Source organism: Dreissena polymorpha, chromosome 8 (assembly GCF_020536995.1).
Source record: "Dreissena polymorpha isolate Duluth1 chromosome 8, UMN_Dpol_1.0, whole genome shotgun sequence".
Taxonomy (NCBI): Eukaryota; Metazoa; Mollusca; class Bivalvia; order Myida; family Dreissenidae; genus Dreissena; species Dreissena polymorpha.
Window position 1 is genome coordinate 47,505,466 of NC_068362.1, and position 24,232 is coordinate 47,529,697.

The 24,232-nt window shown below is 35.2% G+C and overlaps 1 protein-coding gene across 7 annotated transcripts in view; it reads right to left on the minus strand.

The window, feature by feature from the left end:
- Window positions 1-24,232, minus strand: part of LOC127841556 (uncharacterized) — an 86,662-nt gene that overhangs the window by 13,493 nt on the left and 48,937 nt on the right. For 4 of the 7 annotated variants that reach the window (XM_052370470.1, XM_052370471.1, XM_052370469.1 and 1 more), the window contains 6 exons: window positions 24,184-24,225; window positions 22,284-22,323; window positions 21,697-21,829; window positions 19,080-19,422; window positions 17,333-17,387; window positions 16,202-16,895 (listed from right to left, as the gene is read on the minus strand). In XM_052370470.1, coding sequence (XP_052226430.1) covers window positions 16,532-16,895; window positions 17,333-17,387; window positions 19,080-19,422; window positions 21,697-21,829; window positions 22,284-22,323; window positions 24,184-24,225 — 977 coding nt within the window. In that variant the 3' untranslated portion in view covers window positions 16,202-16,531. Of the gene's footprint in view, window positions 1-16,201; window positions 16,896-17,332; window positions 17,388-19,079; window positions 19,423-21,696; window positions 21,830-22,283; window positions 22,324-24,183; window positions 24,226-24,232 lie in introns of those variants that run through there. The other 3 variants (XR_008031106.1, XM_052370472.1, XM_052370473.1) reach the window with 3 other exon arrangements.

Below are 24,232 nucleotides of genomic sequence, written 5' to 3' on the forward strand. Positions count from 1 at the left end.
CGTTTACATCATCTTTCTAGTTTAAAGTATGAGAGTTTGCAATATATGCGATGTCAGATTCATTTATTTTATTGCGAATATCGTCGTGATATTTAAAAAAAACGTCCTTATTTGTAAAATAAAACAAAAAACAGTTCTTGCTATCTAATTGTGCGAAAATGATTTCCAATCAGTTGCCCAGTTCAGTTGTACTTTTCATAGACGACGTACCTAAAATTGCTATGTCTTGTAAAATTCATACATCGTTATGTGTGGTTGAGTTTTCATGCAGGTAAAACATTCGATATAACACCTTACTGCTGACCAAAAGATCCTTATGCGTTTTTGGTAAAATAGAGTGTCTGTGCTTTTTTAATTATCAGCATTTCGTTTAATCTAAGATATGCTTCTTTGTATTAAAGAAAACGTGCTCACTGGTTATACAATTTCTTCATCTATCTTTAAAGTAAACCATTTCCTACAGATAGTACTTTTATGTACGCTATAAAGTGTATTTTGAATAAAATGCAAACTTTAACAAAGAATCAAATTCAAATAAATCTTTTTCCTCGTTGTTTAATTAATAAGTGATTTAAAGATTCGGTTTAGATATCTGATGTACGAATGTTGAACAATCTGCTCATGCAACTGGCTTTTGTCAACCATCCATTTATGAGTCGCAAATCACAATTTAAAATTCAATTTGCATATTTTTTATAAATAAGGAATGCGCAAATTACATTGACGACTTCGTCTAGTGGCAATCTTTTCAGTTTTGCAGTTTACGGACTGCAGTGAAAACGAATGTTTGGACTCTCACAAATAATGTGGTCTTGTTTGATTGGCACTAGACTTTCTACAGAATAGCATTAAATACATTGAACACCGCTTTAATTAAAAACGTGCGTTTTCTATTTATTCCAGAAACTTAAAATTCATATATCCATGGATTTCGCAGACCAATTTAACGCACACAAGCTTGCATCATTCGTCCGTAAAATTTTCAGTTAAAATGCAATATTCAGGCATGCAGAGAGATCTTCATCGTTCAATAAATTCTAATCCAAAGCTATTCTTTTCAACAGAAAGCGCATGCTACTTAAAGGTTCAGAGATTGCAAAAATGGAGAGAAAAAAAACATTATATCGGGGCACCTATTTATACGATGTCCAGCGCCAGTTATTTATATTGACTCACTTCGACGTAAAATCATCGTGTAACGGATGTTTCGTAATCAAATATATTGAATTCTTAACATGAAAGGAATTTGTTTAAACGCAACAGTGAAAGCGTGTTTGTCATCGCTGACATAATGAAAATGGTACTACTGTACAGATTCTAGGAACACAACGCTCCTTTTCTGTTGTGTGTATTGTACTTAAAATGGTTCTAAGCGATTTCAGTAAAATGTCTGAAGCAACTGATATAAGCGGCGAACAGTCCGTGTACAATTAATTAATTTATTGTACACTGGCGTAAATCTCAAAGCGCATGGTCGTCAAGAAAATAAAATGTGTTATTTTAACAAAATTTACTCTGTTTGCTATATTAGCGAAGTACAACATGATTATTTCTTTAAACACACATTGTGTTTTAAATATATGTTATGGGAATATTCATTATGTTTATGTCGCATTTATTTTTATTGTATCTCCTTCTTGAAATTAAATTATTATATTAATATCGCTGGTATATTGTAATGAACCACTTAAAAATACATCGATCTTGATGTTTTTCTTTTTCTTCTTTAAATTGTACGAAATCTTTCTATCACGCCAACAATGCTTCAACGGTTCTCTGGCAAATCAATCTCCCAAAGAAGATCTACATTTAGGCTTTATGGTATGTGTTTAAAGCCCAAAGGATTATATTTATTCGGTCTGCATATTTGAATTGTTTATATGCAAAGCTTTGAAATAACGAAATTTCATTTGCCTTGATGCCCCAGAATGACAAGTGTTTATAGTTTTTTTCTGTCTTTACAGTTTAATACCACTTTTTTGTTTTATATTTTACCTCCATTCGTAAATCTGAGCATACCACCAATCACACGTTAATAAATATTGCAGTGATCCTGATGAATAAATACAATCATAATATTGTGGGCTGAACACTTGAATGCACACAAATTTGCATCACGTCAAATAATCACATGTCAAAACTGTCAACGTATTTAGCAATTTACATTTTTTCCAAAATAATATTGATCAGCAGAAAGAGCCAATCTACTGTAGGATTTGTCAACTATTCAATTTTAGGAACGCAATCTAGAATTTCCCATGAAACTGGCTTATTTACTTTGAATCGAGGGACGCAATCCTGTGCAGTCACATTAGCTTAACTACAATCCTTTAGTATAATCTGATAACCTAGATGGATGTTTCTTGGTGCAATTAATTCAGCTCTTATTAGAAGAACAATTTGTGTTTAATTCAATAACGCAAACCAGACCTAAAATACCAGTATGCAACACATTACAGGTTCGTGCACCCATCGTTCAATTAGATTACTATATAAAGTGTGTTACAAATTACCAAAACTATCTAAAAATTACTCATTATTATAGCTTAACGGGACAGTGTCATCAAAAAAGTGCCAAGGGTGGAGAAATATTGAGCACTCATATATTGTAATTAGTGCACTGAAGTTTTAAACAGGTTTAGAACGATATATTTAATATAAAAACATATATGTATTTAAGTCTAGAGTGTTTTGACCTGTTTATGCTTACATGTTGACGTCATCATTGTATGTTTATATTTTTTTTTAACTTGTATGAATGTTTTTGATTAAAGGAGGTCTTTAATTGACGAAAATCCAATTTATGCGCGAAGCGTCGTCCCTTATTAGCCTGTACAGTCCCTTATTAGCATTTGCGGACTCCAAAGGTTAATCGTTGACGGCACTTTACGCACGTGCAATGAGCTAGGTTTCCCATAACGACGCGCAGTATATACTACTAGCTCTTTGACATGTCAAAAAGCCGAGATACGTTTGCTTTACATCTCTGGTACACGTGTGGTTGCACTTGCAAATGAAGAAAGCTCGCTAATTTGCATATGATACTCTGCTTAATAATTAACGATATCTGATTCATTTTTATCACAAGGCATTTTTAGCAATTAATACGTAAGGTTGCATAACTAATATTTGTTTAAATCGACACTTAATCTGTGAGCCTTTAATGTAAATTGCATGTTGTGATATCCATTGTTTCAACTTTTGAGAAAACTATCAAACCGCGGTCCTACAGAACTTAAATGTATCTTTGCCGATGTAATTGTTGTGTCATCGTCCCTTTAAAGGTGTTAGTTCATGATCATATATTACTCGTGCATTATGCCGATATAGTTATGGTGAACAGGAATGCAGACTCCCTTATTGTGCAAGCCGTGCTTTAAAATTGGGAAATGGCATTTTCCGGGAGAAAGCACGGTGATGAGTTTTTTTCCTTCAAATGAATGATTGTATAGAAGAAAAATTGGGCGTCGGATTAAATTGTGCTTTCGTGCCACTAAGGTTTATCCGACACCCACATGAACATTCTTTTAATGGGCTCAGTGTGATCTCTGTCTGATGAAATACTCACTTGATTGCATGATTTACTGATAAAAGGTCGCGAGTGTCTAGACATTTGGAAACGCAGTCGCATTCAAATGCGACGTATTTGTGTATTTTGGATGATTAATAATACAAAATGTGAATAAAAGTATTGAAATATATAATACACATGCAATCGGCGAGAGTGCATTTTCTAATTCTGTAATAATATACAATATACTGAATAACGCGATACATTAAACAAAGTGTTTTGTTGAAGAATTGACGGATTTAGAACAATGTCACTGTCATAAAAGAGTGTTAAATTAAATTAAATTAAATTTTCGAAGTAAATTGACTTTTTAAAGGGTTATTTATTTGACGAATAAGTTGCTCGTTTTTTTATCCTACAATATTTTACCAAAAGCATGTCTTTCAACAAAATATTGCCAGTTTACACCAACTGTTTTGAAATTGCAAAGGGGATGGCGATGAACAAACGTATATTTTATGTCGGGGCGTATAAGTTCATTCATTATGGAAGCAAATACAATTTTGCAAAAATATCCATGATGATTTTGCAAATTCTAAGAATGAATAAAATTGTTACACAAATTCTAAGACAAAATGACTCCATTATGCATGTATATCTCAGTTCGTGCATGTGTTAAGATCTATGGGCGTATTTGAATGACAAAAAGGTATTGTACTGGTTAACATTGTTTGAAAGCTAGAGCGTAAAATCGAGTTTGTGTTGTTTTCCACAACTAATGAGTCATCACTCTTAGCCTGTTGTTTTGTTGGCGCCTTAAGCTATCTGAATGTCGTCAACAACAAAATGTGAGAAGCTGGCCAGTATTTTGGTGAACAAAATTATATCTTCATTTAAACCCTGCACTTCGGCAAGTTTCTTTAGCGGGGATGATTAATCTGTTATTTCTGGTAAATTTTAAACATAATTATTGTCCGTCCAGATTTGTTTTAAAAGACAAACTAGGTCACAAAAACACTAAGATTAGCCTGTTTATATATTTTTCGAAACCTTAATATGATTATTATAATGATACTGAAATGGTATCCAAACCATTTTTTTTAAATATATGGGTTTAAAGGGACCTTTTGATGTTTTGGTAAGTAGACAAAGTTAAAAAGTAATTGTTTCAGATTCACAAATTTTCGTTGTATATTTGTGAGGAAATACTGATCATTTACCATGCTCTAAAATATCCATTTTATATGCATCTTTTGACGATTAAAAACCTGAATATTATAAAGCGTTGAAACGCGAAACGATTGAATAATTTGTAGAGTTCTGTTGTTGTCGTTATATTTTGTGACACTTCGAGGATTGCTTATAATAAAGTATAAAATACTTCAATTATTAGCAATTGACTTCTTTCCCAATAAATCGTTTTTAATATAAATCTGATGGCCTTGTTCGGAACAAAACCATTCCACAAATTCTCAGCAGAAAGAAGCGATTTACCATAGGATTCGTAACCCATTCACTGGAGAGATTCAATTGAGAATGCCAATTAAACTGGCGTATTTTCGGGCAAGCTTTTCATTATATGGTCGTCAGCCAAATTTTCTAATTACATTAGTTCATTTCAAATTCCTCCTATATCAGCTGATTACGGTGTCGAACGTCTCTTATTGCAGTAAATAAAACATTTCATCAACACAACGGTTTTAATATAGTGGCGCGATTGCATCAAAGTCCAGTGTACGCAATTTCCCGTTGGTTATCGCACGCATCTTTCAATGACATGACGCGGTATGCGGACAACTCATAGAACGGGGACTATGTTTTCGAAACGAACCCCAACACGGAGCAATATCCGACCCAATCGTAACACTTCGTCCATATCCGGATTCTCCGTAAAGAGTAGACTCGTACCTAACTACCAGCCATCTTGGCTTTGATACACCCAACGCGTGATCCGCCTGCGTTATAAGGCAATGTACTACGCATAAAAATAGTGATGCAATACACAGAGGGTAAACGCTTTATTATCATTCCAAATTATTTTCTTGTTACTTTGTCATGCAAAAACAAGCAATTGCATTATATACAATTACATCATAAATAATAATTTGACTTACGGCCAACGGTATATTGCATGGTATTGTTTACATTTCAGAGTTAAAATGGATTTCAAGTCTGATCTAGAATATGCGATGAGCAAGCTGAAGATAGAGTTTAGTTTTAGCGACTACCAATTGAAAGCCCTAATGAGTCTTTATTATTTGAAATATACGGTCGCAGTTCTTCCAACTGGCACAGGAAAAAGCATTATTTTTTAGGTAGTAAGATGTTTTCGCGATCTTTACCACGATTATCATTGACATTGTGTTGAAAATAAGCAATTTGCTAATTCGACACCTAGCGATTATTCATAAATATATCTTACTGTCCATAATTCACATATTTCTGAGTTACTATGGACACATTTCTAGTTTAAAGAATGAAACAAGTTGCATTTTCTGATTGCATTTTCCAGTTCATTCAAAAATCGTGTTATAAAATAATGTAAATATTGATTGCTGGAATTACGACAGAACAACATCATTGTTGTAATGTGTCCTGTTCAGATTTGCGCAAAGAGTTCAATTGGAGACCTGACATGTTTGTTTCACTTGGCACTTACAGCGACAGCAACACCAAATGCTATAAAAAAAAAACTTATAGAAATTCTGCAATTCAAGAACACGACAAAAGTATTAGCCAACCTAGACCGCCCTTATATTTTTTGGTCATCTTTCAAGGTCAAAGGTCAAATATATGGCTTCAAGCAGTGCAGTAGGGGGCATTGTGTTTCACGAAAACAGCTCTTTAAAAAAATTATAAATACTCTTTTATATAAATTTACTTTCAAATGTGACACTTAAATGACATTTGCACCAATAATATGAGATATAATTTGTGCTCATATGCTTTTTCATTACACTATACATGTATGATATCATTCGTATAATTCATGTGTTCTGCTGAAAAAAAAAGTATCTGCCACTTCTGTTTTGTTGTATGAAAATTACCCATAAAATTCATTTGATAGCTCAAGAGATAAATAGCAGCATACCACACCCTGAGTTTATACATGACTCGATGGTAATTAGTCCCCAATTCTATATGGCAAAGGGCAAATATGCAGATTTGACAAATAAGTCTTTACTGGGATCCCAGAGACAGAGTCTTTCCTATTACTTGTATTTATTTTAATTCAAGACCTGATTTGCTCTTTGGCAAATCTTAGTTGGTCACAGTATTCAACTAAAGTTTGTTCACTTTGTAGTTATTATATTTTTATAATTTTAATATCAGATAACATCGCTCTTCAAAAGAAGAGATTAATATGATTGTTTGGTGAATTCAGAAACAAGATCAATGCATCATAACATAAAATAAAAAAATATGTTATAGTAAAAATGGCAGTTAAAAGAACAATAGATTGTCTTCCTTTAATCTGAGATATGGTTATGTATTGGAATTTATCATAAATAACGTGTCCCGTACATGCAGTTGTATAATTGTATAGTCACATCATGAGTGGTGTCATAAATGGGTGTGGTGTGTAGAACTCATCAAGGTGCAGCTACATATGAAGTTTCAATGTTGTAGTAGGAAGCACTTAGATTTTAGAGCCAATGTTAAGGTTTTAGCAAGGCGGACAAAGAGCTGGCTATGTCAATACCTTAGGCTTTCTCCTTAATCAGCTGAGCCAAAAATAAGTTTCACATTGTTTTAGTAAATTAGTCATGTAGTTAGAAGGACAGAATCATCAATTATTATATTTATTGAATATAAAAAAGTGCTGCTGGCATATTGGATGTGTTCATCTAGCTATAAGAAGGTCCCTGTTTGATCCCCACTGGCAGTGAGTGAGGGTTCTCAAAATCTTTAAATAAAAGGAATTAGTACATTTTGTTGATTTGAGGGCTAAAACCCCTGAAATCTCATCGACCCTGGTTAAAGGCCGAGGCCAAATAAACCCGAGGTTGCATGAGCCTTAACAAGTATTGTGTCTACCTAGGAATCAGGCTTGAGCGTCTTACTAAGCTTTAGACTTTCAGTGCAATCTATCTAAAATAAACTGGTAAAAATAATTATTTTTAAAAATAAACATTCTGCACAAATTCAATTATTTACTTTACCTGTGTGCAGGAATCACTTCATTCTTGATGGTTAGTCATAGTGAACTATGTCAAAAGCACCATAACTATGAAACACTAGAATTTTGAATATTACATTGTTCCACAGAAATGATGCTGATGATAATTCTACACGATGATGCATACTAGATATTTCTTTATTCCATTTTCACCAGCAATTCCACCACCTGTTCAATTGCTTCGAACACATTTGAAAACAACACTATTCCACTCTAGAAAAGTGAAAAATGTACTCAATTTCTCAACTTTTCGCGTCGTCCACTGTGTGTTTTTTTCGAGCATCTTCCTGATTTTATCAGCGTTTAATAGTATTTCCCGCCGGAAAATTTATGTTAACAATGTCACAATCTACATGTTTGCTTGATACAAAAGAAAACATGTCCCTGTCCGGTTTAAAACACAAATCACATTCGGGCATGGGTGCCGTCATTTTATCGGCCATTTTGAGTTTCAAAAGTAGTCCGAAAACAAAATGGCGCCCACGTTATACCAGAGGCTACCTTATGTGTATCCGACCTCCCAAATTTGATTCTTTTTGGGAAATAAATTAAAATCCAGTCCCTCGTCAGCAATTTCCAGTTGCTGAATTCGCGTGATCGCAATTACGTCTCGTTATAAATGTAAACATTAATCAATTTTATGATTTGAAGACATGCAAAACGTTAATTGTTTAATAACACTGTGGAAATCCCCGGCGACATAAAAAATAATATATAGAACACTGCGTCAAAATGTTTAACTTTGGAAAATTAAGAGAAAACAACATGGTTTATTTATAAAACGAACGAATAATTCACCAACTTTACATATCACAAATATAACAAAGAAGCTGGCAATATTTGCTGTTTCGATTTAAATGTATAACGTTTTACATCACTCTCTAAACTTTAGGAAAACACTTATCACTTAATTATAAAATACATGTATACATACGTCACTTATTGGTAAGCCGGAACTTTTAGGTTTAACCATATAACATTGATTTGAAAAACGCTAATCTTTTCTTATTACACTCGAACGACGGCGAATATTGAATCTATACTTGTGTTCGAGTATTTCGCCATATTTACAGTTGTAACAGTTATTTAAAAACAGTTATTCAGATTTATGTTTGGCTTACTTAGCTGTTCTTAGTGGATGAACTTGTAATAAAGGCACATGCCTATATAAATAACTGAAAATTGAACTTTTTTCTAAAGGCGTATAATAACCGTATTGATAGCCCTGTTCTGGCCGATCTGAAGCAGTAATAACGAGTTCGTGCAGACTTAAATCACAATTTCATTTTTATTTTGATACGTACATGTAACATTAGTTTGATTTTAAGTGGATTTCTCAAATTGCACAACGCACTTTCGTAATGTCATTGAAACAACAAGGCATACAATTTCAAGATCGTGTTATGGCCCTATTCCACTACGAAAACAAGCCCACGATTCGCTACGATTTCTAACATTTATTGAATCGGGAAGACTCGTGACAGTCTGCGATTCAGTTACGACAGTGGTACGATTGAGTTACGACGAATCGTGGGGTTCGGTTGAAGTCTTGCGAATAGGGTCGTGACTTCACTACGATGTGTATGAATCTACTGCGACTGTACTACGAACGATGCAGATCGGTCACGACTAAGCTAGGACCTCACCGAACGCACCCATGAATTTGGCGCCAATAGCTACTGATATTGATTTTAACACGGCACGCGACTTGTTTTCTATAGACAAAGAAGGAAATAAAGTGTGGGTTATTCTGCAATAAATTATGGGCGGAGCTTAATGTTTCGAAAATATTTCCGAATAAATAAAATATTGCAGTAAAATGCACGTGCTTAAATCCCGCTCTTAAAGAAATGTAAAAAATGTAGCACGTATATAAATCTAATGAAACAACAAATTGTATATTTGGTGATAAGTGGCATGACCACGCCTGCTAAGAATTTGTTTGTTAAGAAACGTAATTAAGAAAACATTTATAGCATGTCAGCTTTTCAGAAGAATTAACACATGTGACGTCATTTAGTTTCTATGAGTGTTGTTCTCAATGAAAGTGACGTAATTTGCAAAATATTTATGAATGAAAACGACGTCAAAAATGTTTGTACAATTCAATGACGTCACTAAATAGTGAACTTTGTACTAAGAAGGGCGGAGTATTGAAAAATATAGTTCACGTCCAAAAGCTTGAAGCAAATCAAACAGAATCGTGTAAGAATAGAAATAATATTTTTCTATGATGGCTTGTTCACGCTGGGTATGCGGATACTTTGATACCAGATGGCACTTCGATACCAGATCACAACAAAAGTCACGCGCGAGAGGTAAGTTCATCAGTTTTTTTTAAGTAATATCATAAAGATTAGTGTTTTAGACAAGGCGAATGGTCGAGTTTATAAATGTTGTATCCTTTTCTATTGGAAAGAAAAAAGTCACGGAAGAATGGTAGATTTTTCCCCCAAAAATAGAAAATTCGGTCAAAAAACAGCATAAACTGGATGAACAGTAAACATTTCAACAAAATAAAACTAATTAGAAATATTTCAATAAATTGTTTGATATTCCAGCATGTAGAGTAATCACTGTGCTTCAAAAACTGAAATTTTGATAGTATTTAATGAAATATAAACGAAGATAGAGCATGTTTTAATAGGTGGTATGCATGAAGTTGCGGACACTTTTATTCCTGATATAAGGCACTTCGGATAACAGATACTTTCAACAAATCGGGCACTCTGATAACCGAGTTTTATCTTCTACCTGAAATGCATTTATGTATATTATGGCTATTCTAACCAAACATTTTGAAGTACGAATAAATTTGCATTGTCAAGCGCGTAATTACATACACATGTAAAATATAACCATATGTTCGTTTTCAAAAATCGTATAACTATTAATTCATATAATTAATATTATATGTGCAAATTTTAAATAATATTCAAATGCTTATTTCTGAAGTAAAATATTTCAATTGACGACCGAAAATAAATGTCTAAATAATCAACTTGTTATTAAGTGATAAATTGAGATTAAGAGAATTGAAAATACAACGGATCATGTAGATCAACACGACTGTGTTCAATTGAACTTATAGCAGGACTCTAGATAAGGGGAGCAAGGGGTCTTAAAGCGGCAAATACACATTTGTTCTTCATAAAATCAATTGTCATTGGTGCTCGTTAGAATCGCATCATGAACAAATCTTTCCACAGCTTTCGCACATGATAGGGCTATGTTTCACCTCGATGTGTTTTCTTTTATCTTCCTCAGTCTTAAAGAACAGAGTGCACACTGAGCACTCTTTTTGCATCCATCCTTGTGTGTCTTTAAATGGCGCTTCAAGTTGGCTTTCCTAGCATAACTGGCCTCACAAATTCCACACGAGAACCGCTCGCTAGTAGACAACTCCTCTTCTAAACTAATGTCTAACAACGAGCCGTCGGCGGCATTCATTAACTCCGATTCGCTCATCCTGAAATATATAATAATGACACGTTTATCCAAGTTCGTATACAGAATGTGTTGTGTTAATAATAATAACAACGACGGGTATGCACAATTTTGACACCACTATCGTGTGATTAAATCGACCTCCTGTACCATTATTGCTTTTTTTATTTACTGGCATTGAGCCAATAGGACCTGCATCGCTGCTGAAATTCTGATTCACTAAATAGAGTGTGTAATATCTGGTAAAGTGTCGACTCATCTGGAATCAAAGTGCCATTGTCTTTGAGATGATCGGTAAACGAAGTGTCCATGAAAATTTGGCATCCGACTCTTAAAACATTTGAATTTCCTTAAATACGTTAGTTAACTAAAATTAAACATGTTGTAACATTAATGGACATATTGATCTTTTATTTCGATTAGTTGGCACGTTCTTTATTTCCAAATATTTTAATTTTGTTGAAATACGTGCTGATCATCGAATTCATGATTATCGATGGAATTTTCACTTTTTTTAATTATAATCCACTTTTTCCCCACGAATTTCTTGTTCCCCAATACGAAGTACTATACCATTAATCGACCAAACAATGTTACGTGTCTGAAAACCAAAGGAACGGAATATAAATGCAAAAAACTTGACGAACTCACCTCTCGCGCGTGGGTTTTGTTATGATCTGGTATCGAAGTGCCATCTGGTATCAAAGTATCCGTATACCCGTCGTGTTGTTGTCGAATAACCCACAGTAAGGAGTATAGATTCGTGTAATCAAAGCACTCGTGCTCCGCATTCGTGATTTAATCAAACGCATCTTTACTCCTTACTGTGGGATATTCTACAACAAAACATGATGGAAAAATATTATTTCTTTATCATTCTTTACAAAGTCGTAACTGTTTCGTAACTAAATCGCGAGAATCTTAGCGGGCTCGCAACTCAATCGGGTTGAACTCTTGAGAGTCTTGACAAAGTCGTAAATGATTCGTAGACAGATCACGTGATCCTCGATTCCCCGATTGAGTCACGAATTACTGAAGATTCCATTACGACGCCCAAGAACGCACTACGACACTGTTACGAGTCAACTGCGATTAAATTCAGTCTTGGAGGTATTGGCCAAATTTTAAACACGTTTAAAAACTGGTCGCGATTTTTTGGGAGCTCACGACTCGCCCGCGACTAGCTACGAATGAGTTAGGACCTTCGCCGATTGAGTTACGAATGTTCCCGACCTCAAAATATTGGACATCGGGACAAATCGTGGGGAATCGGGTCGTAGTGGAATACCCCTATTATACTGCTCCAAAGAATGTGCGCTTTAAATTGCATTGTTACTGCTTCCAAAAAGTACAATGTGATGCATATGTCAAACTCAATACACTTTTGATTAATTTATTTTTCGAAAATTGATGCCCGTGTTCTAATGGGAGGCGGAAAACTACAACGGGCGAGGCATGGTCAGGGGTGATAACCCCAAAAAAGGGTTAGGGTAAGGATTAGGGGTCGGGTTAGGGTTAGGGTTGGGTTTAGGCTAACCCAAACCCTAACCCGACCCCTAAAACTAACCCAAACCCTAACCCTCTAACCCCCCCTTGCGCAATACCATACCATGCCTCGCCCGTTGTAGTTTTCCGCCTCCCTGTTCTAATTGGTTTTCACGCTAATTGGAAATACCGGAACCTGATAAATGAGGCGGAATTCGCGTAAAAAGCCGTCAATATAAATTCAACTAGAGGGCATACGGACCGAAACGCTCATCTGAGACCCCATGGAACTTAAGTTTTGAGCAGGTAGTGTTCACCTGATTTCACAATGAAACTACCCCAAATGTCAGCGGCCATGTTGTTTAAACCGCAACATTTTTTGTATCTCAGTCCATATATGATACACAATTTGTTTTACATATTCTTAACAAGGTTCATTGATAGTAGGGTTACACATGTGATATCTAGATCGTACAAATGGTTTAAATATATGCATATACGCAAAACTGCACAGCCTTATGGCAGCTATGTTTTGGAATGAACTGGAGTCGCATTTGCCTTGGCGGATAAATCATTAGAACAGAGCGAAATTCATGACAATTGGAAATATTATACATGTGTTCTCGATGGTGTTCACAAGCTTAAATTGTAGGTCAGAGTAATATACATTTGTTGAGTGACCTAAAACAATGCCCCAATGCGAGGCAACGGCATGGGTTTATAGTCTGATTATTCTACTACAGTCCTCGTTGACATTTAACCCCGATTATTACATTCGGCAGAGTATGCAGCCACGGCACATGGGCTTATTTCCCTCACAGGTACCCATTTATACTCATGGATAAAGGAGCAAGCGTGGAATATTTTTTTTGCTCAGGAATTCCGTAGTCTTAGCGGGATTCGAACCAGGAACCTTCCGATTTCAAGACCAGCATCACACCATTAGACCACGGTCCCACCATTTGAATCCACTTGTGAGTTTTCATTTGGAAACGAAGTATAACAGGAGGGCCAAGATGGCCCTAGTTCGCTCACCTGAGAGGAGTCGGTTCATTCAATCTTTACCAAATGTCAAACTTGACCTAGATATTGTCCAGACAAACATCCTGGTCAAGTTTCATCATTATTTCATCTGCGTGTCATGATCAATGTACCTATGAAGTTTCATGATCCTAGGCGTAAGCAATCTTGAGTTATCATCCGGAAACCATTTTTCTAAGTTGAGTCAACGTGACCTTGACAGCCATTGTGTGAATACGTTTTTTGGCACTGTGACCTGATAATCAATAAGGGTCATCTGCGAGTCATGATCAATATACCTATGAAGTTTCATGATCCTAGGCATAAGCGTTCTTGAGTTATCATTCAGAAACCATTTTACAATTTCAGGTCACCGTGACCTTGACCTTTGACCTAGCGACCCGAAAATCAATAGGGGTCATCTGCGAGTCATGATCATTGTACCTATCAAGTTTCATGATCCTAGGCATAAGCGTTCTTGAGTTATCATTCAGAAACCATTTTACAATTTCAGGTCACCGTGACCTTGACCTTTGACCTAGCGACCCGAAAATCAATAGGGGTCATCTGCGAGTCATGATCATTGTACCTATCAAGTTTCATGATCCTAGGCATAAGCGTTCTTGAGTTATCATCTGGAAACCATTTTACCATTTCGGGTCACTGTGACCTTGACCTTTGACCTAGTGACCTGAAAATCAATAGGGTTCATCTGCGAGTCATGATCAATGTACCTATGAAGTTTCATGATCCAAGGCATAAGCGTTCTTGAGTTATCATCTGGAAACCATTTTACTATTTCGGGTCACCGTGACCTTGACCTTTGACCTAGTGACCTGAAAATCAATAGGGGTCATCTGCGAGTCATGATCAATGTACATATGAAGTTTCATGATCCTAGGCATAAGCGTTCTTGAGTTATCATCCGGAAACCATTTTACTATTTTGGGTCATCGTGACCTTTACCTTTGACCTAGTGACCTGAAAATCAATAGGGGTCATCTGCGAGTCATGATCAATGTATCTATGAAGTTTCATGATCCTAGGCATAAGCGTTCTTTAGTTATCATCCGGAAACCATTTTACTGCTTTGGGTCACCATGAACTTGACCTTTGACCTAGTGAACTGAAAATCAATAGGGGTCATCTGCGAGTCATGATCAATGTATCTTTGAAGTTTCATGATCCTAGGCATAAGCGTTCTTGAGTTATCATCCAGAAACCATTTTACTATTTCGGGTCATCGTGACCTTGACCTTTGACCTAGTGACCTGAAAATGAATAGGGGTCATCTGCGAGTCATGATCAATGTACCTTTGGAGTTTCATGATCCTTGGCATAAGCGCTCTTGAGTTATCATCCGGAAACCATCAGGTGGACGGACGGACCGACATGAGCAAAACAATATACCCCCTCTTCTTTGAAAGGGGGGGGGGGGGAGGCATAATGAGAAAACTGCCCCCCTCCCAGAAGCCATGTTATTCAACTGACCGGAACCATTTTTGAACTCAACTCTCGTATCAAGGAAACAAATGTTCTGAGCAAATTTCATGAAAATTGGGTTAATAATGTGACTTCTACTGTGTTCACATGTTTTCACTATATACATATAGAGAAAAATGCCCCGCCCACTGGCGGCCATGTTTTTTCACCGATCCAGACCATTTTCAAACTCGTCCGAGATATCTATAAAACCAATGTTTTGACCAACCTTCATGATGATTGGGCAAAAATTGTGATTTCTAGAGTGTTTACAAGGTTTCTCTATAGCCAAATAGGGAAAACTGCCACTATATACATTTAGAGAAAAATGCCCCGTCCACTGGCAGCCATGTTTTTTCACAGATCTCGACCATTTTCATACTCGTCCGAGACATCAATTGAACCAATGTTTTGACCAACTTTCATGATGATTGGGCAAAAATTGTGACTTCTAGAGTGTTTACAAGGTTTCTCTATAGCCAAAGAAGGAAAACTGCCCCGCCCACTGGCGGCCATGTTTTTCAAAGGATCAGAACCACTTTTGAACTCAACCAAGATATTATTAAGACCAACATTTTGACAAAGTTACATGAAGATTGGGCATGAAATGTGACTTCTACAGTGTTTACAAGGTTTTTCTTTTTATTGACCTAGTGACCTAGTTTTTGACCCGGCACAACCCAGTTTCGAATTCGGCCGAGATTTCATTGGAACAAAGCTTCTGACCAAGTTTCATGAAGATGGGACAAGAAATGTGGCCTCTAGAGTGTTAACGAGCAAATGTTTACGGACGGACGGACATACGACGGACAAAGACCGGTCAGAAAAGCTCACCTGAGCAATCAGGCGAGCTAAAAAGTGATATGGAGCTGTTGCATGGTCACATTAAACAGCGCATTTAGCAGATGTCTACATTTGGGCGAGAATATACTCTGGACAATTCGGAGAAAAGTCATGGTAAAAGGAGCACCTTTTTGCCAAAACAGGATTGTGTGAACTTTACAATTCTGATGCATTGAAAGGTATTAAAATACCTTAGCAAGTACATGACAAGATGTATTTCCAGCAAAAACCAGTTGTCTTTATCATTTTTAATATTAACAGAATTGAACAAATGCATAGCATACATTGATAACAAAATATTAAATGGAGAATAAAACATTTTCTCACACATTTTCTGACATTGCAGATTTATGTACCTATAGATAACAATCCAGATACAACTTAACAATAACAAAACACATGTTTATGATGTTTAGAGAATTATGATGCTTTTTTTTTCATCATGAAACCATAAACAAGCTCATAAAATATATCTTTACATTTGTGGTAATTGACCATATCTGAACAAGACATGACTTTGAAGCACTATATTATATTTTTAATTTATTGACTGCATTCATGTATTACTTTCTCTTCTTTCGTTTGACCTTTCTCCGCTTGCGCCTGCCACGTTTATGACCTGAATCCCGTTTTCTTTTGTCATATCTGTTTTCAGTTCTATCCTTATTGTATCTAAACTGTAGTTTAAAATATTCTGCATCTTCTTGTTCTGAAATAGGTACAAATGATTTGATTGGTGAGTTCGAAGGGTTTCTCAACCAATCAGGTTCATGTATCCCAATATTTTCCCCAGACTGGTTACTAGTTCTGACATGTTGAATATTTTTGTTCCAAGGACCAGTAATAAGGGAACTTGAACCAGACCGTATCACAGTTTTCAAGGAGATCTGGTCATCATCACTGGATGAGTATGAATCACTGGCAGAACTGAAACAGAGTAGGTTGTTTGCTTAGTAACTATGTAAACTTAACAAATTAAAACAGACATGACATTTATTCAACTTTCTACAAACTGAATTAATTTTTAAGTAGGTTATAAAAATATGTAAATATGTAGCAACATATTGAATTGGTTAATAGTTTTAAAAAGGGATTAAGTTTCATATCATACATTTTTTTATAAATGTATCATGCAGACAGAGTGATTCTGATATGAATGCATCTTTTGCACTCGAAAAAGCTAACTTGGAAAAGTAAACGTCAATTTAGTTTTACTGCCCATGTAAACTCATATTGATATAAATGTATACTAGTAACTTACTATAGATGAATGCATGATTAATACAACCAGTTATGTTTATAATGTTTTGACTTCTACAAAAATTGTTTCCAAAACCCCTCCATGATTATACACTGTGACTTACAAGCTGCTTCCATCACTTTCATCGGAAGATTCAGACTCATTTTCCTTATTTGCCTCTGAAAAAAGGAAAGAAAATAGTGCAAAAAATATAATAAAATTACCACTATACATTGATTTTTTTATATCTAATTATTGTTTTAACTTATTGGATAGTGTTTACAAAGTTGGTGAAGTTTAAATTTTAACAAGATATGTGTTTGTCAGAAACACTATGTCCCCTTCTGCGCCGCTTTGAAGCTATATATTTGACCTTTGACCTTGAAGGATGACCTTGACCTTTCACCACTCAAGATGTGCAGCTCCATGAGATACGCTTGCATGCCAAATATCAAGTTGCTATCTTCAATATTTCAAAAGTTATGGCAAATGTTAAAGTTTGATGCAAACAAACAGACAGGGCAAACACTATATGTTCCCCACTATAGTGGTGGGGGACATAAAAATATGCAGTTCTTGTTATTAATCATTAATTCAATGTCATTCAATAACATTATAAATTTCTTTCGAGAAGTTACTGGGTGTATGCCCTATTTCTATTTTTAGTAACAGTGAATTTGACCTTTAACTGCCATACCCTTATACATTTCTACACTAGGTTTCCATGAAACCTTGCTATATCCTAAGTGTCATCATGATTGGTGGATGAAAACTAATTTATTTACTAGAAGCCACCTTTTTGATGTTTATATATTGACCTTGAAAATCATCTGACTGGCCATTCAACCAATCCCAAGCTATGTATTGATGTTAACTATCTACTGACCAGTTTCAGTGCAATATATCCACCCAAACTTGAGTTATTGAGCAGAGAATGTATCCAACAAGAGATGTGTTTGTCAGAAACACAATGCCCCCTATTGCGCCGGTTTAAGTCATATATTTGACATTTGACCTTGATGGATGACCTTTCACCACTAAAAATGTGCAGCTCCATGAGATACACATGCATGCCAAATATCAAGTTGCTATCTTCAATAATGCAAAAGTTATTGCAAAACTTTAACCAAGGTTAAACAGACAGACAGGCCAAAAAAATATACCCCCCACCTTTCGATCCGGGGGGGGCATAAAAATTCAGTCTTAGGCTAGCTGGCCATGAACACTAGCTATATTCAAGTTTCATCACAGTCAATTTAAACTACAGTTATTGACTGGAATCCACCTGTTTGACGCCTGCAGTCAACATGCCATGTCCCAATCTAATAACAAGGATCTTTATCTTTGTTTAAAACCTAGTTTAGGTGCCCATGTTTAATTTTTTTTTAAATCGTCTCATCTGATGCTAGCCATAAGATTCCATGTCGAACAACAAAATGACAATCCTTCTAAAATTTTATGAGTCAGAGGCTTTTAAACACATGCATTTAATATACTTTACATCTTCATAAATTTGTATTACAGCACTTATAATAGTTCAACAGTTAAAATAATGAACCATCAAAATAACAAGAGCTGTGTTTATGAAACACAATGCGCCCTACTGCGTCGCTTTGAAGCCATATATTTGACCTTTCACCACTCAAGATGTGCAGCTCCATGAGATACACATGCATGCCAAATATCAAGTTACTATCTTCAATATTGCAAAAGTTATGACCAAGGTTAAAGTTTTGGGACAGAATGACAGACAGACAGACAGATAGACAGGCCAAAAACAATATACCCCCGATCATACGATCCAGGGACATGATAACAAAACACAAACATGAAATGCAATAAACAAAATTCATGCAAACAACTGTTTAAACCTGATTTGTACCCTTGATCCAATGCTGCTGGCCGTCTCGACCTCGACATCCCTCTGCCGCCACCTCTCTCCATGTGACCTTGACCTCTGGAGAGCTCTAATCCACTTCGGGGCTGCACATCAGTAATGATCAAATCATCATCTTCATCATTGACTAGACTATGAGCATGTGGCGGTCTGCTGGTGTTCATTGAATTATGAGAGAAACCCAATGTTTTTCCTTTCAGCACCCTTTGTACTGGTAAGTCATTTTCTGAACTATTAGCAGTGTGGGGCTTTTCTGCTTGGAATGGACTGCCTCGTAGACGTGTTATCCTAGGCTCAACAGTCTCAGGCTGGAGAGTCTGCAAGTGGATTAATGATAATAAATCAAATGAATAAAATATTTGTGCTTTGAATGACAAATACAATATTTTTCAACGCCCATTGAGTCAAATTAAGCCTTAGGAATATTTGGTCATACAATTGATCAAACTAGAGTTTGCCACTGATCTTCATATTGTATTGTGTGGTAAGTAGGTATAATCATATACAAGAAATGTCAAGTTAAAACAAGAAGAATGGCATTGCCACAAAACCAGGCTTTCAATGTTGTACTAAAATATTTATTTAGTTTTAATACTAGGTTTGTGCAATCCCAAGCAAGGTCGGCATGCAAGCTATCTACACACACCATTTAATTTCAATACCTCAACCAGTAATTAAGTTTGTGCGGAGTAACAATTTGCTCTTTTAGTAATATTGACCTTGACCAGAGAAGGCACCAATGGCTTTCCAAAGTAGGGTCTCAATTCAAGCATGCAATATCAAAAGGTTGATCAAAGATAGGTAAATGCAAACATAAAACAAGAGCATCGCATAACGGGTGCCACGCTCGGCTGCGAAAGCTTGTCAGAATTTTTTTTATTTTTTTTTTTAGAGGTCAGTGACCTTGACCTTTGACCTAGAGACCCAAAAATGGGTGTGGCGTGTAGAACTCATCAAGGTGAAGCTACATGTGAAGTTTCAAAGTTGTAGGTAGAAGCACTTTGATTTTAGAGCCAATGTTCAAAACCTTAACAAAATGTTAAGGCTTTAGCACTACGCGGACGACGAGCTGGCTATGACAATACCTCGGGTTTTCTCCGGAAACAGCCGAGCTAATAAAGACCAGAAACAATGTTTTTGACACTATCTCTGACCAGCCATAAGCACATACAACAAAAGTAATTACCAAGATTTTCTACTTCTAAGTGATAAGACGAGAATAATTTTTGCAATTTTTATTTGCAGGTTTAAATATTGGAAGCTGAAAAATGTGAAGGGGTAAATGTGCGTCTTTGAACTGACTGATGTAAAAACTATGTTGTGATTCCTGAATGTATAACTCCCTACATTGCAGCGGCATAGATGGGTGAAAATAATCATATTGCTTTTGCAAATGTAGCATTGCATGGTAAAAAAGGAACGGTGTTAAGATACTGCATCCTAACTCGAAGGCAAATCACTTTTTTGTTGTAAAAATATTTTTTGAAACTCAACTATTGTCATCCAAATTGCATGTACAAAAGTAAATTCTTAACAAACAGCATAACATTATTGCATATTAAAAGATACACATTTTAATACAAACAGAGCTGTCGCTGTCAGTGCTAAATGCCCGGAATAATTGTTTTGACCTAAAAGTGAGATCATGACCTTCAAAATTGACAAAAACAGAAAAAGTTTTATTTATTTATTTAAAAAAAATCTTATTTTCCTGTTATTATATATGATTTTCATTACAATCAATATGCAACGAATAGGTATGCTTTTTTACGAGACAATTAAACAATAATAACACTAATAACAATGAATATAACTTAATGAATACTACAGAAAAAGTTATGGTTCTTAACTGAACATTTCCTCTCAAGGTTTTCCGTCCTTATATGAAGTTTCATTCGAATATATGACATACATGACAAACACCAAGGGCAATAACTTCCTTTAATCCCATAATCCGGTAATAATTCATGCTTTGGACAATAACTTTGAAATAACAAAAGAAATAGGTATAGTCCATGTACTTATATTTTCTCAATAAGCCACCTTTCATTATATAAAGGTTCAATTAAAATATCTTGCGCCACACAATACACATATTATACAATAAGCAATGGGCAATATTTAAAATAACACTGCTAAGGTAAGTGTGGTTCTTGAACTTCCTCTTCATGTCTTTCACCAATAAACTCAGTTTTTTTTTTAAATACCTTCAATACTAACGGATTAATAATATGCACAAAATAACTGACTAAAGGGAAATAACTGTGTAGACCTTAAGAGCGTAATGGTTTTTGTACTATCCCTTTCAATATAAAGCCCTTTATATGTTTCTTTGTATGAAGTTTCTTTTTAATTCCTTTAATACTTGGTAAGAAATACACACAAAAAGCAGGAGAGACTTAGGGACTGAAGCAAAGACTGAGAATGCCTCCTTTTGCAGACAAATAATAATTTACACATAATAATTACATCTTGTCAAACACTTTGATTTGCAATAAAACATTTCTCTGGCAAATTGTATTATCAATACATATATTGGTGACCAAAATCTAAATGCTGGGATGTTCTTCATTAGTTTTCAATTGGCATACCTGATTGAAACCCTTAGTTTCTATTTCTGCCTGCTGCTGCATGGTGACTTTATAGCAGTCAGTGAAATGCTTCTTAAAGTCTTCACTGCCAAACTTGCGCGTGCATAATGCACACTCCCTTGTACCGTCCGAACTAAAATAGATAGCATATGCATCGATTTGAAGCAAATTTACACAAATTAACACAATAAATAATGAAATAAATTTTGTTAAACTAGATTTGAACTAAATATTAACAAATTAATTAAATCAATTATTACAATTACAGGCAAGTTGTATACCGGTAATCATGAAGTTTACAGATCATTTAGCTTTTTTTCAATTTACCTGAAATTCGTGAAATCCTAAATGCATAAATTATTTGCCTGAAATTGTGTATGATTTTCATGATTTTTATGATTCAATAACTGTATTAATAAGTTAAGAGAAAGATACTAGTAACTTAACATTATTTACATATATTTGTATATAAAAATACTAGTATAATTTTGCATTAGGTCACTGTCAAATTAACGTTTTCATGCTATAAAATATATGTAAATGTACATGAATCAAATGTGTCATTTAAATTATAATATCATTTGTACCTGCTTTCTGCTTGTGGAATTTCAAAAATGGCCTCCAAATCTAAATAAATAAGAAAAGAGATAGCTTTTCAACTTATACTTGAATACACACAATCTTCTCTCTTTTAATAGTAATTTCAAGCAATACATATGTCAATAGGGCACGGATATTGCCACATTCCACTTTTGACTCAATACTCTAATTAAGCAATAAACAAGCTGTATATGACATAGTATCACTTTTACCTCAAAGTGTGACATTGACCTTTAAAGAAAGGATATAATAAACACATGTGAAAAGCTGTCCACTGATGACGATCAATTTTTTGTAAGTTATTTTAAAATTACACGACAAATATATGTAAAAACAAGAGATGTGTTCGTCAGAAACACAATGTCCCCTATTGCGCCGCTTTGAATTTTTGTTGTTGTTTTTTTTTACCTTTGACCTTGAAGGATGACCTTGACCTTGAACTTCCACCACTCATTATGTGCAGCTTCATGAGATACACATGCATGCCAAATATCAAGTTTCCATCTTAAATAATGCAAAAGTTATGGCCAACGTTAAAGTTTTTTTTTTGGACGGACGAACAGACTGACATACACACATACACACATACTGACATACTGACGGACAGTTCAACTGCTATATGCCACCCTACTGGGGGCATAAAAACAGTCTGGACAAGCTGTTTTTAACCCCGAGGTATGACTTTGACCTCTGAGATAGGGGAATGTGACATGTCAACTTATTATTGTTTACATTTATGCCTAGTTTGTTTGTTTTTTAAATCAATTAACATACATAAAACATAATGAATAAATCCATTTTGTGGCAATGTCATTTCTGACTTTTACATCCGACGTTTAATTAAAAAACATAAAGGCCATAAGTAATATCAGACATCCATGCCTTAACAAAAGAGCCATCTTGTCTCTAGGAAAACAATGTTTGATGCATGTTCAGAAAGTGTTGCCTCAGTCCACACAGGTAAATCAGGAATGGCATTTTCTGCGTTTATGGTATTTATTTTTTTAAAGAAAGTTCTTCTTAGAAATAATCCAGAGGTGACTGAAAGTGTTGTCCCCTGATAAATCTGGACGACACTTAAACGACTTGTTCACAGATTGTCAAAATGTGAATTTTCCAACTTTTTATCACAGATTCCAAAAGTGAATGAACAATGTACATAATTGAGTGAAATAACACAAATGAGCGAAATAACTCTAATGACTGAAACTCATACTAAAAATATGCTTTAATTTACGAATTATCAACATCAGATATTAATAACATTATCAAGCATTACAAAGGCGAAACCATTGATTAATTTACAGAGTTCTGTTGTTATTGTTATATTTTGTGACAATATGTCAAGTGCTGATACGAAGTATAACATACATATTTCTCGTTATCAACCCGTATGGCTGAGTGGTTTTGGCATTAGCCTTTTATTACAAAGGTCAGTGGTTCGAGCCCACTTTTTTTTGCTTTCTTTAATGTATTCTTGTTTTACACTGGAGATCATTATTTCCCATTTTGCATTTATCAACTTAAATCACTTAATGACAAACTTTAAACATGCCAAAATCTGTGAATAAGTCCTTTAAAAGCATATCAATTAAGCCCTGTTTTCCCAGAGCAAAGCTTAACCCTTTGCATGCTGGGAAATCTGTCGTCTGAAAAAATGTCCTCTGCTGAATTTCTAAAATTAGCATTTTCTTTGATTTTTTTTCAAAGAATACTATCAGAATAGCAAACAGTTTGGATCCTGATGAGACGCCACGTTGTGTGGCGTCTCATCTGGATCCAAACTGTTTGCAAAGGCCTTTAAAATTCGGTTCCAGCGCTGAAAAGGTTAAAAAATATATGAGCAAGTCCCTTTTAACTGGTATGGAATGTAAAACACAACAATACCTGGAGGTAAACTTGGACCTATTGGCTCCTCATTCTCTTCCTCTACAAC